The sequence below is a fragment of the Triturus cristatus genome, chromosome 3_2, assembly GCF_964204655.1.
Source record: "Triturus cristatus chromosome 3_2, aTriCri1.1, whole genome shotgun sequence".
Taxonomy (NCBI): domain Eukaryota; kingdom Metazoa; phylum Chordata; class Amphibia; order Caudata; family Salamandridae; genus Triturus; species Triturus cristatus.
This window is the reverse complement of record NC_140584.1, coordinates 36,177,992-36,198,977: the sequence shown is the minus strand read 5'-3', so window position 1 is coordinate 36,198,977 and position 20,986 is coordinate 36,177,992. Positions and strand designations below refer to the sequence as shown.

Here is a 20,986-nt window from a genome sequence, read left to right as displayed (position 1 = left end):
GTGCACAAAGTGGAATAATCTACAGAAGGAGACTCACCATCTAATGGGAAATTCAGGTCTTCACCATCACTGAATCTAATAAACAGTTACACATGGAGGGTGTGTGTGGCGTAGCTCCGCAAGGATCCAGGAGACCATTGTGTTCAGTGAACATTAAGGGGGTGGATGTAAGAGTTTTGGCAGATTCAGTTTCTCAGTTCACCCTTAGGAGTGAGAAAGTATGTTAAGAATTGTTCCAGGATCAAGGGATTGACTTAAGGTGTTCCTCTCTTTGCCCAGTAGGTTATGGCGGGGAAAATCATCAACATTGTTTGTGAACTTGGAGACATATGCTTCAGGGATAATAAGTCTCAAGGGTTTGTGTTTGTGGCAAGAGATGATGTATGCCTGTAAGGGTAGTACAACCAAGGGAATGTGGGTATCAGACTGGACCACAACATTTGCCATCAGGCTATACTGAAGAGGGATTATACCCAGGTTTTAGTGGTTCAGGAAAAACATGGAAATTGACATATCCTGAAGTTTTCAGGAATGAGCTAGGATTATTCAAAGGCTTCAAGCACAGAATAAGAATGAACGAAAGGGCTCAAGCAGTGGTGCATAAGGTCCATAGAGTGCCTTTGGCCTTGCGGGCTGAATTAAAAGAAGAGCTTGGCAAGTTGTGTGCAAACAATGTAATACAACTGATTGATTCATCAGACTTGGTGGCTCCTGTAGTTCTGGCCAAGAAGGCTAATGGTTCTCTGCGCATGTGTGTTGACTTACGTGACCTTAATGAGCATAAATGGGTGGATCAATACCCCTTACCCAATATCATGGAGATGACTTCTACACTCAAAGGAGGAAAATGGTTTAGTTTGTTGTATATGATATCAGCATATAATCAGACTATCTTGCACCCAGATTCTAGGCATGACACAACGTTTATCACTCCAGAAGGGCTATTCCAATTCAAACACATGCCCTTTGGACTTGCTTCTACGGTTTTCCAGAGGATCATGGTGAGCATGTTCAAGGGGATGTCCGGGGTGATGGCCATTTAAGACAATGTTCTGGTGTATGGTACTGATCATAAACAACATAATGAGAGACTACATCAAGTGTTGTCCATTTTAAATGGTAAAGGTAGTACCCTTAGCCTTGCCAAATGCAGGTTGAATATGCTGACAGTGGAGTATTTAGGTTACAAGTTGTCCTCAGAGGGTGTGGAACCCGAGGCTAGCTTGGTAAAAGCTATAGTAGATTTTTGCACTCCAGGTGATCAGGACCAAATAAGGTATTTTATGGAAGTCATTTCATTTAATGCTAGGTTTGTGCCTAATTATGCCGCAAAAAACGATCACATGAGAGGTCTTCTAAAAAATGAACACTAGATTCATTTGAAATACTGAGTGTGCTGAAAATGTGATCAAGTTTCTCAGTCCATTCCCCTCAAGCCCTTCGCCACCACGGATCACACCATAATCATGACTGATGTCAGTCAAAGAGGTTTGATAGCTGTACTTATGCAACACAGAGGGGGCAAAATTGAGGTTGTAGCATTTGTCTCCAGAAGCTTGAGGGCAGCTCAGCTAACTTATTCCATTATTGAACGGGAGGCACTAGCCTGTTGGTGGGGTGATGTCCATTTCAAGCCTTATTTGTGGGGCTCAAGGTTCACTGAATGAGTAGACCACAAACCTAGGGTCCAACTATTTAGCACAAAAAGGGAGACAGGGCAACTCTCAGGATTGCCAAATAGCAACACAGACTTCAGGAACACAATTTTAAGGTTCAGTATGTGCTCAGGAAGAAGAATATGTTAGCGGTGTCTGTTCAGATTACCTGGTAGTGATGAGAATGGGCGTGATGAGGAAGAGAAGGATGGTGACACTGTGGTTACTTGCAGTATAGAGAGCCACTCAGAAAGTGCCATATTGGAACAAGACTAGTGGAATGTGTATGAGGAGGACCATAAGGTCAAGGAGGTCATGTAGGGCATAAGCAAGGGTGTGTTGAGAGGGAGTCCTGAGGATAGTGCAGTCAGAAAGTACAAAGAACTTTCTATTGTCAAGGATTATTACATCATACCACTTTACTTGTAGTTTCCGAAGCTATGAGGAACAAAGTGCTCACGTTAACGCAAAAGAGCCACACAGGCATGCGGACTATGAAAAGGAGAGTTAGGGAGAAATTCTGGTGGCCTGGCGTAGATAAGCGGTTGGAGGGACTACATGTGTTGTGCAATAAACACAAGTCACAGGTGACTGTTCCTAGCCCAGTGGAGGCAGTTGAAGTTCCCAGTAAAGCATGGGCAAAACTGGCAATTGACATTATAGGCTCAATGGTGTTGTCCAGTGGAGTTCCTGAATATGGCATTGTTCCTATGGATTACTATAGTCATTGACCAAAAGTCACATTTGTGAAAGTTCCTAACTTTGATGTGTTATAAAATTCCTTAAGTGCTTATTTGCCATGGACGGGGTTCCAGACAAAGTGCTTTCCAACAACGGATGTCAATTTACATCAGCACAATTTGAGGAGTTTTGGGGGGGGTTATGGGTATTAAACACACCAAAACCTTTCTTTATCACCCTAGGAGCAATAGTCTTGTCGATAGATTTAAAAGAGTCATCAAAGAGAATGTACAATTGTCTAAGGCCAATGGGTTTAACTGCAAGCTAGAACTTATAAAACGGTTGTGTGCAGTGCGCGTCACAGCTAATGTAGACACTGAAGTGTCACTGTTTGTTTTGTTGAGGGGACATTTGTCTACTTTTAAAATGTTCACTGTTTGTTTTGTTGAGGGGACATTTTTCTACTTTTAAAATGTTCAGGAGGTGGATGGGTGAGTTCGGGATCCCTGAAAATAAAATAAAGGATGTGGTTAAGACAAGCGTTGAGGCACAGAATAAATATGTTCAGACATGCCTCAAGCAGGGGGCCAAGGAACTGAGGGTGACTGTAGGTGATCTTGTGAGGGTGACGTGTTTGAGAATTCTACCCAAGGGGGAATCAAGGTTCTCTTAACCCAAGAAAGTACTGAAAATAAACAAAAGTGCTGTAAAATTGGAGGATCGTAGATGGGGTAAAATTGCGGTGTCTCATTGGCACCGCGAGAATCAGTCCGGAGAATATGTGCCGGAAAAAGGTAATGAACATGACGAACGAGTGGAAAAAGGACGACCCTTGTCTTCCAGGGCTACCAGTTTACCTACCAGATTCCATGTTGTGCAAGAACAATATGAAAATTGGCGAATTAATAAGAATCTGAAAGCTCTAATATATATTAAGCCTTAATTTCTCATGATGTGAATTTATATTTAATACTGTTTCCGTTAATTTATTTTATAGGGGGATTTTCCCTTGTGCTTTGTATTTATTGTATTGAGAACTATTTGTGTATATTTATTATAAAAGGGGAAGATGTATTTGGTTGCACTCTTCCAGTGTCTTGTTACGACACACTCTGGAAGAATGCACGGAATGAATAAGGGGATGGGTTCTGGAACTGTGGTGAGTGGGTGGCAGTTGGCTTGTGGGTCTGTGTGAAGCAGAGGAGGTTTCTTTGTCCTGCTGACAGGAGAATAAACGTAGTTCCTTACTTGCGTGTCTGCATCTTAATAGTATATTAGAACGACCTCCCTACTTAAGGTTGTCTATTCAGAGTACATTTCTCCTGTTGAGGACCGGCAGGGAACTCCTGATGGCCTGAACTGGAAACAGCAGAAATTATCTCCATACTCTGGGAGTAAACTAGGCGGGGGAGGGGAGGGGGCGGGGGATGCAGAATTTTCAATTCTGCTGGCAAAATCGGAGGCATTTTGGTAATTCTGAGTTGCTCTTGTAATACAGAATTGCTGATAAATTAAAATTCTGCCGCTCCGCTGGCGACATTAAAAATTATGTAATGTTTTTAAAGTTAGAATCCACTGCATACCACTCGGTGCCTCTGTATACTTTGCAGTGATTAAAACTTTTAATCACTGCAAACTATGTAAGGGGCAGGCGCAGAGTAATATGCAGTGGTTTCTAAAGTTTAGAAACCACTGCATGCTATTTGCCAACTTTATATACTCTGCAGTGATTAAAAGTCACTGAATAGTATGCAAAGGCACTGGGTGGTATTTGGATGCGCAAAATGCATCCTCACATCCATTTTTGGATGTGAGGATCCATGTTGCGCTAAGAAAATAGCACTAAATGCCCACTCCACCCCGTCACAGAATCTGGTGGAATTTTAAGGTAATTCCACATGATTCTGCAGAATCAAACTGAATTACGCCCACGTGTAGAGAAAACTACATTTTTAGTTTTTCTAGAACACGCTCCTACTTATAGAGTTTATTCTTAGAAAACAAATACGTTTGTTGAATGGGTGCAGCAAACGTGACTCCCACCTGGCAAAGTATTTCTGCCTTCAATGAAACTGGAAGTGGCTGATCCAGCAAAAGTACCATGACCCCTGTTAGGCAGGTTGAGTTCAATACATTGGGCAAGCAATACTCCAGCTGGGGAGCAGAGTCTGTAGCACCAACTGACCTGGAGGGGTGACAGATTGCCTGCCAGATTTTAAATTACTGCCTTAGCACTGAACCACATACTAAAGCTCACAGAAAAATATCTGTTTTGCACATACTGTTTGCAGCTTGCTGGGTGATATAGCTGTATGAATTGAAGATTGAGGATGCTAATAGTAGAAACATTTGTAGCTCTCTCTTTGAGAGGGACATGCCTGAGTAACATAATTTTAATTAACACCCAGTACCTGACAGGGGGATTGATTACCAATTTACGACGTTATTCCGCCGCCTTTTTCCCCGCTTGGAATCACAACGCGATCGTTACAACGACCGCGTTGTGATTCCGCATACCATTACTCCGTAAGTCGGAACAACGAATTGCGGAGGGGGGGCGCTGGATGTTGGAATAGTATAATTTACTATTCCAACTCCAGTCTGTGCGGACACTAGGGAAGGTGTTGGATTTTAAATCCAACACCTCCCCACCCCCCTCCGCAAGTCGTTCTTCCGACTTGCGGAGTAATTGTATGCGGAATCACAACGTGGTCATTGTTACGACCGCGTTGTGATTCCAATCGGGAAAAAAGTTTTGGGGTAAACGTTGTTTATCATTGATTACAAAAGAGAGCAACATAGAGAAGAAAGCTAGATCTAGCTAATATATGTCAGTAGTACTATAACGAGAGGTGCAACTTTAATCCAGATTACATTTATCCAAGGTACTCAGGGAGGTACACAACTCATCACTCATGCACAGTTTGTGCCTTTTTTTGTGGGGACACAGGCTGCATGAACCTGTTACATCTCTATAATCTAAGCAAGAGCACTGCTTTATGTGACTTTACTATATGTCTCACTCTGCTGTCTATGGCATGCTATTGAAAATTGAGTAAACTTTCATTTTTTGCTCTCTGTCTTCTCTAATATATTATCAAAAGGAAAAGGAGAAAGTGGAAGTGATGAATAATGCTATGTAAATTTTGAAAAATGATTTGTCAAATGAAAAAGCATACCCAGATTGTTTAACTGACTTTATTAACTATGGCTATTTAAGCAACTTTCAGGTAAATGTTGTCACAAAATGCACAGTTTTGCTACGATTTTTAGTAAGGTGAGTAAGCTCCCCTCACCTTTTGGGAAACGTCCACTTTGTGGGCACAAAATGGAGTAATTCAAAGTATATTCTGAATCTACAGCCTTTCAGCCACTGTATGTGATAATCGTGCTGACAACTACACAAATTTGTGTAAACTTCTCCAAATTTTCGTTGAGGGAGAGAATTCCCAAGTAATCTTGGATGAAGTTGGTTTACTGTTTTCCTCGGTGTAATGGGAAGAATGTATTGACTTTAATGAGCAGCATCACTTATTTATGTCTGTATCCTGGTAACTCTTACCTTGATTGTGTAACATGACATCTCATCTTTTTGTACAGTATGGGCGATTATTTGTGGTGAACAAATGGATCCTGATTAGGTAGGAAATACTACTGTCAGTAATGCTCTGTCAGGCCTACAGTCAGTGGTACCAACATTTTTCCTTACTGTGAGTGGTATGGAATTGCTATCAAAGAAATGCTGCCTGGTGTATTCGGTATTAGGCAGTAAATATTCCACAGGCAGAGTATAAATAGCAACACAATTAGTTACTAAACATAAATACTGACATGGCTAGCATTTAACACCTAGCATTGACGTTCCCCTTTGGCAATAAAGCTACATCTGACCAAAGAAATTTATTTTCATTTGGAGGCAGCAAACAGGGCTCAAAAAAGCAAATCACTCATGAATCTTAGTGACTATGAACTTTCAATGATTAACATTCTGGGCTGTGGTAATGGGGTTACCTAAACTCAGGTCAGAATTGACCCTATTTTAGGCAGTAAATTCTATCACTTAGGACAATATTTTCTCTACAGAGGGATAGCTAGCAGTAAATTAGTTACAGTTAACAGTCATGCAAATACCACTAGATTTAATTTTACCCCTGATGAATACTCACCAAATTAGATTTCAAGATAAGGCAGTATTTGGCCATTCTTTACTTAAGCACACCTGCGCAGAGTGAGAGGAACGATAGGACCGACAGTACATTCGATCTATCGATCTTGATATTTAAGCCGGATACTGTAGCTCTGGGAGAGTAAATGCAATGTCCTAACTTTTGAGATCCTTATAACTGTTCATTGGATATCTCGGTCTTCACAGGGATTTATTGTAAAAAGGAGGCTGATCTGCTACCCATGCACCATGGCATGGTACATTCTTGGGGTGACTTCTCTCCAGTAACAACTGTTGGAAGACAGGCTCTCCACTAGCTCTTATTTAGAGGGTTTATTATGTGTGAGTCTCCTAATCCCCATGAAAGCAGTGTTGTTGGTATGTCTTATCCTCTAGGGGTCAGTTAATTGTTAAAAATGTGTACAGTAAGTCTAGGAAAAGTCTTTACTGTTATTTAACACAAGGTTAAGACTTAATGTGGGCCATCTACGGCTCTGTCTGTCATCAACATGTTTCCACCTCTGTCTGAATTACCTTAAAGGTTGGACGCATCAGCTAGGACCATATGACCCCTCCATTTCCCTTCTATCCCTAAACCCTACTCCGTATTTAAAGTGGCACAAAAATAACATAAATGTATAACCTGATGCCTGAGTCAATTGAGGCTGTAAGATACTCTGTATCGCCTTAAGCTTTGTACATTCATAAAATATGGCCCCCTGGTGGTGATGGTGGCCTTTCACAGGGTATTCCCCATTTCATGTTTTTCTGCATACCTACTCCTCTTATCACTGGCCTCCTTCCTACCCTGAACTCCATTTGGTCCTAACACACCCTATCATGTCACTTTCACTAAACCACTTCTCTTTTCTATTTGGTGCATAGTAAAGCATCTCAGTTTTAGTGCATGCTATCATATCTTGTTTATTTAGGTTTTTCTTTGTATAGCACTACAATGCCATAAACATCAAGCTTCAAGGTGCTTTGCTTTAACTACCTGGTAGGCTACTACCAAGTACCTCCTCCACTGGCCTGCGTAGGCCCTGGGCATACCTTTGAACTCAAGCTCATTTAAAGGAGTCTGTCTCCTCATTTGACCCTCCAAACAAAGAAAATGCCTCCCATATCCATAAACTGGATGACCTGCTTTGAAAACTCTCCTCACCTTCCAAAACATTTTTAATCTCCATTGACTTCAACGGAATTGCCTCAAATACAACTCAGTCCCACCCTCCATGGAGTATCAAAAAGGTTGAGAGGTCTGCATGAGTCATGTCTTTCTGCAGCATTCCTCACCTGTGTCAGGGCAGGGTTCCAGTCCACATGAGCGGTACTTTACGCGAAGCCCCTCGCAGAAGTTGCCTCCATTGGAGGGTGGAGGGTTGTTACATTCTCGCTTGGCCAGCTGGACTCCCCCACCGCATGTTCGGGAGCACTGCCCATAAGGGCTCCACCTCCCCCAGTTACCATCCATCTGAAGAAGAAACAAAACAAGCACACAATGAAACATAGCACGTCTACCGATGTTGACTCGTCCCCAACATCATAAAGTGATGCTGCGAAGAAGCACAATAAAACCAACACATGCTTCCCCAACTGTGCATCTAATGATGAGCCATCGGTATTGGAAGTCTACATTGAAGTGTGCCAGATTTAATGCTTGGCACTACAATAGTGAACAGTAGAATGTCACAGCATTGCATCATTCCTTTGCCCAATTTATACATATTATAGCATTGCTTCCCAACGAGGTTTACACTGTGCAAGTTCCTCGTGTGATTACAGGAGTGAGAACGTTTCAGACAATTTACTAATGCTTATCATTTAGAGGTAAATCTACTGGGTAGAATGGAGCTTGGGATGGATCTGGCGCACAAGAGGACTTAAGAAGTACAACCATATCACCCTTCTACTTCCAGAACTAGACTGGTGTACACATCTGCATTATCTTCAAAACCTGCTGCACCATCAGGGCAACAGCAACTTTCACATCACACAAAATGGCAAAAAATCAACTTCTGAGGGGCCCAATACAACACACACATCCAAAGCGAAAAGTACTGTGCAAGCCTTTCCAATCTACTTACACAGAATCTGGAGAAATATATTCTAACCCAGACCATTTTCACGCCTTCTGTACTCTGTTTTAGAAAGGAGCTGAGCAGATATTTCATGGAGGAACATTTTGCAGTCATCACTCGGTTACTTCAAGTATTCCCTAGCTTCTGAAAGCTGAAAGCATTACCTCTTCCTAACTCCATACATCATAACACTGTTTCCCATCTAGGTTTGCACTATAGAGGTTCTGATATATACATGTAAGAGTGAGAACACAGCAGATTTTATGGCAAGGCACGGAGGCCAATAATATGAACACCTCTATTATTGCCACTCAAACAGCACCAACTTGATACATTAAACTTAGAATACGAACCTTAGCATCATTCCAATCCCCTATATATTACTGAACCAAGCAGCCATCTTCCTTCTTTGATGCTGCTACGGCTTAATATAAATTCAGGAGCTTTATATTTCAAGTAGTGTGTGATTTAAATGATGTTATGAGTGGAATTAAAGTTACATTTCAGTAGTTAAGATACGTTACAGCTTGGATGTTTAATTAGCATCTACAAAATGTATTTAGATGTCTATTTATTACTTAACATTTACATTTTTATCTTTAGCTTGAGTTTAATCAGGTGCCTGGGGTTTCATACGGGGCGGACCGTTTTTATGTGCCAGTCATTTTAGATAGGTGAACTGCCAGTTTAATTATGGGTAGGACGGAGTACTTCTGCGCGGTGATGAATAGGAGCAGTTTTAGGCTTTTGATCTGTGATGTTATTATTCCCTTCGTTGTGTGTTTTTCCAAAGTTTTAACGTGCGGCTCAGCTTGCCCAAGACGGTAGCGGGTAATAATCAGTTTAGCTTGTTCAGGAGTTTTGTTTTCAAAAGCGCCCGTGTGGGTCGTTGCACTTGCTTTTTCAAGCAGATTAGATTGAGGAAAAGATGCCCGCGAGGTTATGGGTGCGTGTCGTATGGGGACGCGTCTTTTGTTCAGGACGCCTCACCTCGAGTTGAGTAATGACAACAGAGGAGTTCAGGAATTCACAACGAGGGTGCCATAGGCGTTTTCCAAATGTCGGTGGCCATTTTGATTTGGGCAAAGTGTGAAGCTCAGCTTTTAAAACACGGTGGCCATATTATGGGAGAACAAATTAATTAGTTATTTCCTGTGAGCTTCATCACATTACAGAGTGAGGGACAGGAGGTGTATGCTGGTATTTGGGGTTCTTTAGGTCATGCATTATAATTTTGATGTTTTTTATGGTATTTGAGATGTTTTCAGAGTAAGTTTTGATGAGACAGTTTCTCAATATTAAAACAGATAAAAATGATGAAAGGTGGTTTACCTGTTGAACATAGTTTGGAGGACAAGGCAAAGGAGTGTGTGAATAAGGCTTTTTCTTCTTTGGCAAGCCGTTTAGGTAAAAAAACTGGATGACTGTTTGGAGAAATTAGAGAAAAAATGAAGGGAAATGAGGAAGAGCAATTTTGGTCAGTTGAAGAGGTTGCTGGAAGAGCAAGTGATTCTAAGGAAGGTCGTAACGTGTCTCAAAAGAGGAAATGTATGGAGACAAATGGAAAAGGACACGATTTGGGAAGGGCATTATGGTCCACAGGAAAAAAGAAGCAGGCAATAGGGAAGGCTATAATGCTGTTAAAAGGAGTCACAGGGCATTTGCATGTGACGAGTCATTGGGAAGCGGTAATGTGGTGATAACTAGTTTATAAGATATGGATGATAAAGATGATGATGTGGAAAGGAAAAAGTATACAAAAGATGTGGTTAATGATGAAAAAGGTCACAATGTGAAAGACTCGCTTGGGGAGTATATGTTTGATCCACAACAATTCAGCACCCTTTGTCCCCCTACTGGTTCCAGCAGATCATGTGGAAAAGTACTGGATTAGGCGTGTGATGCCTAAGGAGGTGAGGAATAGATTATGCTCAGAGTGTCCCAGGCCATTATTATCAAAGAAGGTGGCATATACTCCTGATTTGGACTAAAAATGTTTGACTTTCCTGAACGAGTCAGGACGTGACCATAGAAGAAGTCTAGATAAAGGCTTAAAGGGCCGTTGAGACAGGTTACTTGATGTTTTTGGGCCCTTAACAAAACTTTGACATGTGTGAGACAGCTTTTTTACACGAAACATCTGTGGATGTGCAAGAGCTGTGCCATTGGGTGCAAAATGCTGTATGTTTGTTGGGAAATTCCAAAGCAGCCTTATGTGTGGAATGCAGGAAAAGTATCTTAGTAAAGATAGACCCTAAATTGGCAGAACTTGCGACTAAGGAGTCAGGGCAAGAGGTTAATGGTCTACTCTTTGCAGAAGAGTTTGTGAAAAAGATGGCAAAGTATGTTGGAACTTTTAACTACATTCAAAAGTTTCAGAAGGATATGAGGAAGGTTTTTGGGGGGCAGGGAGAATGCAGGGTCTATTTCCCGACAGAGGATTCAGAATTTGGCGAGCATTGTTGTCGCAAGGATATAGAATATTTTGATATAATTCTCCAGGACTCTTCCCACAGAGACAGAAGGAAAGAGGAGGATCTAGGGAGACAGAAGGGCAAGAGGACAACAAGGTATGTTCGGAAAAAGACCCTTTGTGCACCCAAATAAAGCTGGGTGACTGACTCCCCCACTATTTGAGGATATGGAATAAGAAAACAGCAGATCCTTGCGTTTTGGAGACAGTACAGGGTCACCGTATAAAGTTTGTAGGGGTACCCGGAGCAAGTAAGGTGACCAAGGGCTTTACAGCTAACAAAAGAACAAACAAAGTTGGTGAGTATGGAAGTGGAGGAGCTATTCAGGAAGGGAGCTATAGAGGTAGAGCGCAGCGTTTCAGGAGGTTTTGTGAGCAACTAGGTTTTAGTAGAGAAGAAGGACAAAGGGATGAGACCAGTTATAAATTTAAGGGAGTTGAATGATTGGGTGCAGAACAATCACTTCCAGATGGAAGGGATTCATTTGTTGAGTGGCCTGTTGAGGGAAGGAGATTGGTTGATGCATCTGGATTTGAAAGATGCTTACTTGACAGTCCCGGTTTGTCAGGCGCAGAGGGATTATCTGAAGGTTCTATGGCAAGGGAAAATGTGGTGGTTCAAGAGTCACCCGTTTGGTCTCACATCAGCCCCATGGTGCATCATAAAGGTGATGAGACCAATTATGGCTTTGTTAAAGTCCAGGGGAATGCGTTTGATAGTCTATCTGGATGATATCAAGATTATGGACAAGAGCAGGGAATTGGTGCAGGAGCAGATAGATCTAGCTGTTAGAATATTGGAGGACCTTGGATTTGTGGTGAAAAGGAATAAGTAGTGTTTGGAACTATATTATTGGGTTTCCAGATTCAGACATTGGAATGTGTGTTGAGGTTGCAAGTGGAAAAAGTGGAAAAACATCGCAGAAAGATAAAGAGGATGCTATTATGCGAATGGGTATCATTGCGGAAGACAGCAAGGATGTTGGGTTTATTGTCAGCATCAATTCACACAATTTGTCCAGCCCCTTTACTGTTGAGCATTGCAGAGGTTGAAGACAAGGTATCTTTGCAGAGGGTGAGGTATTCCCAGACGGTTTGTTTGGATCTGGAGACAAAAAAGGAGTTACAAATGTGTTTCAGAATATTTAGAGGTCAGGAATTGAAGGGAAATTTTTGGCGAAGTTCCAGATTTAGTGATAGAGTTGGATGCCAGTCTTCTGGGTTGGAGAGCGAGATGTGGTTTGCTTACAACAGAAGGGAATGGATGTTAGACGAGAGATGAATGCACATTAATTACATGGAGTTGCTGGCAGGCTTGTTTGCAGTGAGGAGTTTTGTCAGCGACAAGGGAAAGTGTTGTGTGTTGCTAAAGATGGACAATGTGTCTGCTGTAAGGTACGTGAACAAGTTAGGAGGACTGCGTTTGGAGGAGTCTGGCAGTCAGTGAAGGAAATTTGGCATTTTTGTCTAGGCCAGAATATCATGTTGCAGGCTCAGTATATTACGGGTCTGAACAACACAGTGGCAGATTGGAATTCCAGGAGGTTGAAAGATTCCATTGATTGGATGTTGAATAAGGAGGTGTTCAAGGCTTTAGATGACAGATGGGGTCTGATGAAGGTGGACTAGTTTGCAAGAAGGTAGAATACTCATATTTGCAGGTTTTACAGCTGGAGTCCAGATCTGGAGACAGAGGCAGTGGATGTGTTTCTACAGCATTGGGTGGGAGGGGAGGGGGGATTGCAATTTGCCTTGATCCAGAGATTAGTGGTGAAGGTGAGGAGAGATCAGGTGGAGTTGTTGTTAGTGGTTCCTTCTGACCATCCCAAGAGTGGTTTCCAGATGTTACAGAATTGTTAATAGATGATCCAGTGTGTCTTCCAGTATTTGCAAATATGTTGGTGAATCCTCTGGGAGAGTCACACAAGCCGGTGCTGCAGGGTCAGATACAGTTGATGGGATGGTTGATTTTGGGGGACCAGAGAGCCATCTTCATGTGCAATTGACATTGTCATCTGTCTGCTCCCATCCCACAACTAACAGATCTATATGATAATCTCCAATTCCATATCAAAGAAGACTATTACTGTTTACACCTTTACCAAGAAACCCGTATTGGAATGTTTTTTATCTATTTTTATTTAGTGATCACCACTTCTTAAAGTTAAATATTGGGGTTGTTGATATAGCTTTGTTGGTAAAAAATTGTGAGATTAACACATAATGATCTCCTAAGTCCCACCCTTCTTCTCCCTGAGAAGGTATACCTCAAGCCACTAGTTTAGCTGGAGTCGTAAGCAGTGGCAGCGGCCAGATCAGGGGTGGCGGGAGGGGTGCGTAAAAATAAAACAATCAACTTACCTGATTGCCGCGTCTCTCCTTGCTGTCCCTCCTTGTCGTCCCTTCCCTCCAGCCAGAATCAGGAAGCACCCAGGCTTCCCTGAGCTAATCACAATGCTGCAATACAGTGTTGTGATTGGTCTGAACACCATGGTTCGGTGCTCAGCCAGGGAATGGGAGCCTGGGTATGTTCTCTACCCAGGCTGTAATGCAGCCTGGGTGGAGAACATGCAAAGTTCACATGAATGTTTGGCTGGCCCAAGATGGCCGGCCAAACATTCATGTGCACTTTCAGAGTGCCCACCACTCCTCCCCCTATTCCTCTGTCACCAGAGCAGCCCCGCCCCACACCGCCCACAAAGCTGCTGCAGCAGCAACACATAAAATGATAATCACGTTGAGTTATTATCATTTTATTTTTCCTTTATTTACACTGTTAAAAAGCAGTGGGACGACGCTCCTCGTCTTAGCGCCGGAGCCGCCACTGATCATAAGAGGAATTCATACCTTCTTAACATGCTCACAATTTATATCTATATTTCAGCTCTGTCATCCTATTTGCTGTGTGTCAATGTTATGCTAATGTCACCAGGTACAATAAAGTTTGGGAGAAGTTTCAATTTGACATTGGCAGTTTAACGTGCTGAGATATCAACAGGTGGATGGAGCATTGTGCAAATACATAAATACAATGAAACAGACAACGTTCTAAAAACATAAATAAATTATCATCATGATTCCTGATACAGTTAACTTGTCCTTCTTAACAACTCACTTGCATCCATGAAGGACAGATCACCTTGTGCCAGACAAGAACTAGTCAGCATACCAGGTTAAAAAACTGGTCCGCCGTCTGCTGGAGGGAGCCTTCACTAACCCGGAAAGCTTATTAACCCTAATGGGGATAATGTACCAGCTTCCAGACCAGACTCATGGAGAAGCCAGGCAATAAAGATTCATTTGTAAAATGATAGTTGAAAAAATGACCCTTTAAGGGGACAACAGGATATAGTGAATGAGGGACTGGTAAAGGGTGAGCAGTTCGATTAGGTTGTTAAAATAAATAACGTTCAAAAAATGACTCTATGTTTTCTTAAACTTTGCAGGCTTTGTAAACTTCATGGTTTCTTCAAATTTATAAAAATAAAGTGATGTGAAAATGTTGCTCAATATTGATTAGATGTTAGTAAAAAACTTTTGCTAGAAACATTTCCGCTGCAAGATATTTGCAAAAAACGTTGGTGCCAACATTTTGCAGGCAGTACTTTAATTGTACACTTTCCTGGACGACAAATAAGATGGAGAAAGTCGTTCATTGAAACTTTAAAATATTTTATGCCAAGATGTGTTTATCATCCTGTTTCATATGTATGAGTATATTGAAATACATTTCTAAAACCACACATATTTGTTCAACGTATATGCTCAACACTGAGCAGAAGTTCAAAACATTGAGAGACTGAAGGAGAATTTTAAAGGGCCTAATATCCATTTGTGTGGCCTTTCAAAGAGACTTTAGGAACTTGTCACAAAGGTCCTGAAATAATATTGTAATTAGGTTGCCAGTTTCTTGGCTCTGTGTCACATGCATTTTGTTGTAATCTTTGGCAGAATGATTTAATTAGTTTTATTTCAGTTTTCCTTTACATTTTGACAAATCATACTTATTACAATGAGTCATAATTTTCAATTTTTCCATTGTACAATGACCTACAAAAAATGTAACCGTTAGTCCACACGCGGCAGAATAGCACCACACTCTCTCAAGCTCTAAAATGTTCTACTAGATGAGTCTTACGATGAGTAACGCGGCTATATTTCTTATCTGAAGATTGGAGATCAGAAAATTGCTAATGTTTCCTTCTGAATGTCTACTCATGAGTTTGCTAAAAACCTTATTTGAGTTTGGGCTCTATAAGTGTGCGACAAAATTCACTTTGTGGTATCTCGTAGTAAAATTGTACTCAAAGGCAAATCTTGCATGCAATCGTCAAATGAGATAATTGCAAGGTGGGCTGCTTTGAAGAGAAAATATATTCTTTGAGGCATTTTGTGCCTGAACCAGTCTTCTAAAAAATGATGCAAAATGTCACATATGCAACATTTGCGGAGTCTGAAAATATCTCTGCTGTATTAATAAAAGTTCACATACCTCAACCAGCCATTCACTTTTCACTGAATTAATGTTTTTTTTTAGGATTAGCGAGGGTCCTTGCAAACTGACAGAGAAGTTGAGTTTATGTTCATTAATACTTGGCTCCAAGGAAACGTGTCAGTGCAGAGATCATTTTCTACTTTAGTATATGAAGAGCAACTTTTTACTGCAAATCATAACTCAGCCAATCACATCACTTTTACGTGCACAGCAATAAATAGTGGTGATTAAATGAACCTCACAGCTGCCAGTATAAGCAACGGAGAACACGTTGGACAATGATGCAAAATGGTGACCAGAACAATAGACTGCCGGCGAAAGGCCAGGCACTCCATAGGAGTGGCTAACGGGTTAACTTTGTTTCCTTTTCTAGACTTTTTTCTTGCTAATGACATAGCATGAAGACTCTAACAACACCGTTAAGACCTCAAAGTCCTTAGCAGAAAGAGGACTCAAGTCAAGCCAAAACTATTAAAAAAAGAAAATAATTGTACTCTGTATGAAGCCAAAAAGTAAATAAATAAAGGATAACCGCGCAGCAGGTTTACATGCGGTCAAATTGTTGATTCAAACTCTCAACATGTTGTTGTTTGGCTTAGGACATCGGCTCGTCTGTCCTCACGAAGGAGCGCCAGATCCAGCAATGCGGTCATAAATAAAGAGCAGGTCAAGCACACAGGGAGCTCTGTATCCTCTCAAGTTAATGAATGTAAGCACATTAATTAACTGGGTTTAACTATGAGTCTACCCTCATTTATATCCTATTACTGCCAGCAAAGACAGCTGTAAGGTCGTTCTGTCTTACTGATTGTGCACCAGAGAGAGGTTAAAGCAAATCACCTCCAAAGCTACAACTCTACCCCCAAGGCAAATGATATTGCATGTTCTATGGGCACATCCTACCCCTATTTTTCTTCCTCCCCCTCCCCATGGGTAGCATGGGCTACTGGAGACAAAGAAATCCTACCACCTTCGATAGTTCTATTTAGCCAATGCCCTAGTACCCCCTCTAGTGATCCTTACAACTCATTCCGCAAACGTCCCCAAGTCTAGTGTTAAGTACTTAGTTTTTAATCGTCCCAAAATATTATTAGAGAAAAGCCATTGTAAATGGCATGCACGCCTATTTTGACCATGTTATATGCACTGAAAGCTAATTAACAGATATGCCTGTGTCTGGGCCGATGATGGAAAGCTGAACAGGGCCGTATCAAGTGCCAGGAAAAGATGTGAAAGGTTAAGAATACTCATGACCTTCTAGGCCAGGAAAACCTCATTAGACTAAAGTTCCCACTACTCAGACTGTGCATAATTGTAAAGGATGACGACAGTTATTGGAATATATCTGATGTGCTGATCACACCCCTTAATTTGTTTCCTTACCCATCGTTCTCACATCCTCTTGAAACCCGTAACAAAGGTCTTTGTAGTTCCCATTACTTGACTGCTTTCCTTCGAGATTCCTGCATGCCACTATAGAATTGAGGCTTCTCTCCTCTGTTCAGAGTTTCCATGTAGTAGGACCACAATTAAGGTCCCAAATGTCAGGGAGGGCTTGAAGCGAGGGAGCGGGCGGTGCTTCTGACAGTTGTAGTTAACTGGAGCAACTTTAAGGTGCCCTTATTGCTGGGCGAGGAGAAGATTTAGACCAGTGCCAGTGCGCTGAAGTAACTGAATGACTAGATGTAGTCCGCTTCAAAACTTCTAAATGAATACATAAATATAAAGATTAAGACAACTTCTTCTGGTCTCTGTAATGAAGAAAACATTGTTCCGGAGCCTGAAATGTGGAACTTAGCAAAGAGACACGGATCCCTCTCTGCTAAGGTCTATAGGAGTCCAATCAGGGGACTGAAAGTTTAGGGTTGTCTTTGTGCACAAGAAATCTCAGATAAAATACCACCTACCCGGAGACACAAACCATCTCTTGTGAGACCGCTGCTACAACTCTGTGATAAAAACTTGATTATCACGTGAGCCTGTAAATTCCATTATTTTTAGAAAATGCTAAGCCTGTGTTGCTAATATTCTCAAAACTGCAACACTGTATATCAAAATTAAGTTATGTAGAGAGTGGTCAAGCAACTATTTTATCTTCGCTATCAACGTTTCATTCGCGAATGTGCCTTAAAATGAGGCTAGGACAAAACACTGCTATTTTCTTACCAAAATGGAAGTTTACTTCATGGAAGAATGAAAAGAATCTGCCATCCAGTAACTTCGTTTCTAATTACCCTGTATTCTACCACTTCGCAACAATATTTAATTTAAATATTTTACTTATTATGATTTCAATTCACATTCATAAAACAACATCTCTTTGATAGTTCGTGAATTTTCTTGGTCTTCTTTGGGAACATTCTGGTCAACCTACAGAATTTAGAGCCTGTCCAATGATCACTGAGGCTAGAGGAAGACTGATCTTACCAATGTAGTACGTTACCGATGTCTGTATATAACGTAATTTGGGAGTGCAAACCTAGCTAAAATACAATAACATACTGAAAAGAGGTATATGTGTATGTATGTATGTATCTATGTATGTATATGGAAATATATATATATTTATATATTTATGTATATCATATGTATATATATTATCTACTGGCGGTCGCCAGTAGATAGTTATAGTTACAACCTAGTTTCCATAGGAAATCTCAAAATTCTATTTTGAATAACTTTGGCGCCGGTTGACAAATCCTCGCAAAATTTTCAAAACAAATGGGGCGCTCCGTTCAGCTCCTACCCTGAAAATCTCGGGGTGATTCGTCAAGCGGGGGCCGAGAAAAAGGGGGGGTCCCAAAACGCGTTTTCCCCATGCATTTTTCCATAGGACCTTTAGTCGCAGCTACAGCCCGAACGGCTGAACAGAACTACGTGAAATTTGGCAGAGAGGTAGCCATAAGGTCAAGGAAGTGCCTTTTGCAGGTCTGGTGTAAATGTGTTCAGTATTTCCTGAGAAAATAGCATTTAAAAGCATATCAATATCTATACGCGCGCACCGTGCGCGCACCCTGCCGTGCGCGAGCGCAATTCTGATTGGTTGTTAGATGTCAGTAAACATTCGAATTGGTCGAAACCAGGAAGTGTCGGCCGCCATTTTGTCTCTCGCAGTCTGAGGGGGTGAAAAAAAAGGTGGAGAACGTGAAAAGGGGGCAGAGTGGACAGTTCCTGGCCCCCTAGCCTTGGTCAGGGGGTCACAAGAGGACCCCCAAGGGAGAAAAAAACTTTTTTTTTTTTTTTTTAAATCGCGAGGTGCGCGCACGGTGAAAAACCTGGAAAAAAAAATTAATAAATACATAACTTAGCATTTAAAAAACCATACAAATTCACTGAAAAAACCATAGGTTTCACACACGTTATAGTTACGAATTAGCATTTAAAAAACCTTGCAAATTCACTTAAAAAACCATAGGTTTCACACATGTTATAGTTAGCTGGACATTTCACTCGTAAAAAACCAATGAAATTCCCCCGTTATAGTTAGTGCAGGCAACTATAACTCACGCGACCGCAATCCTCTGCTGATGACGTCAGATATTACATCACTGATGACATATGTGTCTTTATGAAAAATAAATATTTGTAATATATATATAGCTAAAGATTAATGGAAGAAGACATGGGTAAATAAGTGTCTAAATACAGTGATGTAATATCTGACGTCATCAGCAGAGGATTGCGGTCGCGTGAGTTATAGTTGCCTGCACTAACTATAACGGGGGAATTTCATTGGTTTTTTATGAGTGAAATGTCCAGCTAACTATAACATGTGTGAAACCTATGGTTTTTTTAAGTGAATTTGCAAGGTTTTTTAAATGCTAATTCGTAACTATAACGTGTGTGAAACCTATGGTTTTTTCAGTGAATATATATATATATACATACATACATATATATCTAAAATCATAGTTAGGCATGTGGGGAGGGGGTTTGCAGGTATAAGTCAGGCTGAATGCACCTCACCGCGGCAGTCGCTCAACGTCCTCTTTGACGTTCTGACTTCCTTTGGGAATAATTCGGGTCTCACGATCAATTGGTCTAAATCCTGCGTCTATCCGATCTCCGGTGGTCCTCCTCTCCTGCCGCCTCGGCTTCCGATCCAGGTATCTCTGAGCGGCTTTAAGTACCTGGGGATATACGTTTCGCTGGACCCGGTGGCTCGCTATGAGCAGAATCTCCTGCGTCCGCTTCGGCGATTGCGAGAGGACACGGCCCGGTGGTGCAGGCTGCCCCTGTCCCCGCTGGGTCGGGCCGCGCTGTTCAAAATGATGTCCCTTCCCAGGTTCCTCTATGCACTCCAGAACTCCTTCGACGTCATCCCAGTGGCCTACTTTCGGGAGGTAGAGAGCCTGCAGAGGAGGCTGGTGTGGGACGGGCGGGCGCGTATTGCTCTGTCTAAGCTTACTCTCCCCTGGTACGACGGGGGCATCGCGCTTCCCGACATTCGCAGGTATTATTGGGCCGCGCAGCTTTTGGCCATCAACCATGCCACGTATGCACCTGGCCTGAATCCGGCGTATGAGATGGACAAGTTCCTGCTTCCCGGCGGGGACTATAACAGGGCGCTTTACTCCCGCGCGGCTGGCCGGACCCTTACGGGTCCTACTAAGATTGCGGTGAGGACCTGGAGAGCTGCCACTGCGGCCACGGGCTGGAGTGAGCGACTGACATGTGCTACTCCTTTGTTTGCCTCCGATCGCCTGGGGAGCCTCTGGACTACGAAGGGGTTTGACCAGTGGAACACGATTGGTATCAGCAAAGTGGGAGACCTGTGGCATAAGGGCGCGGTTAAGACTTTCGCGGCTCTTCAGGCCGAATATGAGCTTACGGACAGGGAGTTCTTCCGCTATGCCCAGGTTCGACACGCCCTGCTCTCGGTCTTTGTAGTGGGGACCAAGATCCCGGTTTCCTCGCCCCTCGAGGACCGCATACTTGACGGACATGTCCCTGACAGTACTATTTCTTTAATTTATAAGAAACTGATTAATCATCGGGCTGACCTCTTGGTGCGCCTTCGGGAGGCTTGGACGGGGGATGGGGTGGAATTGGACGACGAGGACTGGCAGTCTGCACTGTCGTCCCCCAAGGAGGTCGCCATTCCAGCCCGTCTCCGGTTGGTACAGCTTAAAATTCTGCACCGGGTGTATGTGACGGGTCCTCGCTTGGTCTCGATGGGATATTCCGACGATGGGCTCTGTAAGCGGGGTTGTGGGCTCAGCGCCACCTTTCTCCATATCCTGTGGGAGTGCCGCGAGGTGGCGGACTACTGGCGCCGGGTGCATACGGTTATGGGACAGGTCACTGGGGTTGTGCTGCTACCGGAGGTGCGTCGCTGTGTCCTGAATGTGTGGGAGCCCAATGATTATAGCGCGGCTCAGACTCGGTGGGCGGCCCTGGGGAACATGATTGCCAAGAGAGATATAGCGCAGCTTT

At 42.4% G+C, this 20,986-nt stretch overlaps 1 protein-coding gene across 1 annotated transcript in view; it reads right to left on the bottom strand.

Moving 5' to 3' along the window:
- The window catches only part of ADAMTS15 (ADAM metallopeptidase with thrombospondin type 1 motif 15), a 232,752-nt gene that overhangs the window by 28,743 nt on the left and 183,023 nt on the right, over positions 1-20,986 (bottom strand). Inside the window, exon 5 of the mRNA XM_085647224.1 lies at positions 7,798-7,975. Within this exon, the coding sequence (XP_085503350.1) occupies positions 7,798-7,975 (178 nt within the window). The remainder of the gene's footprint in view (positions 1-7,797; positions 7,976-20,986) is intronic.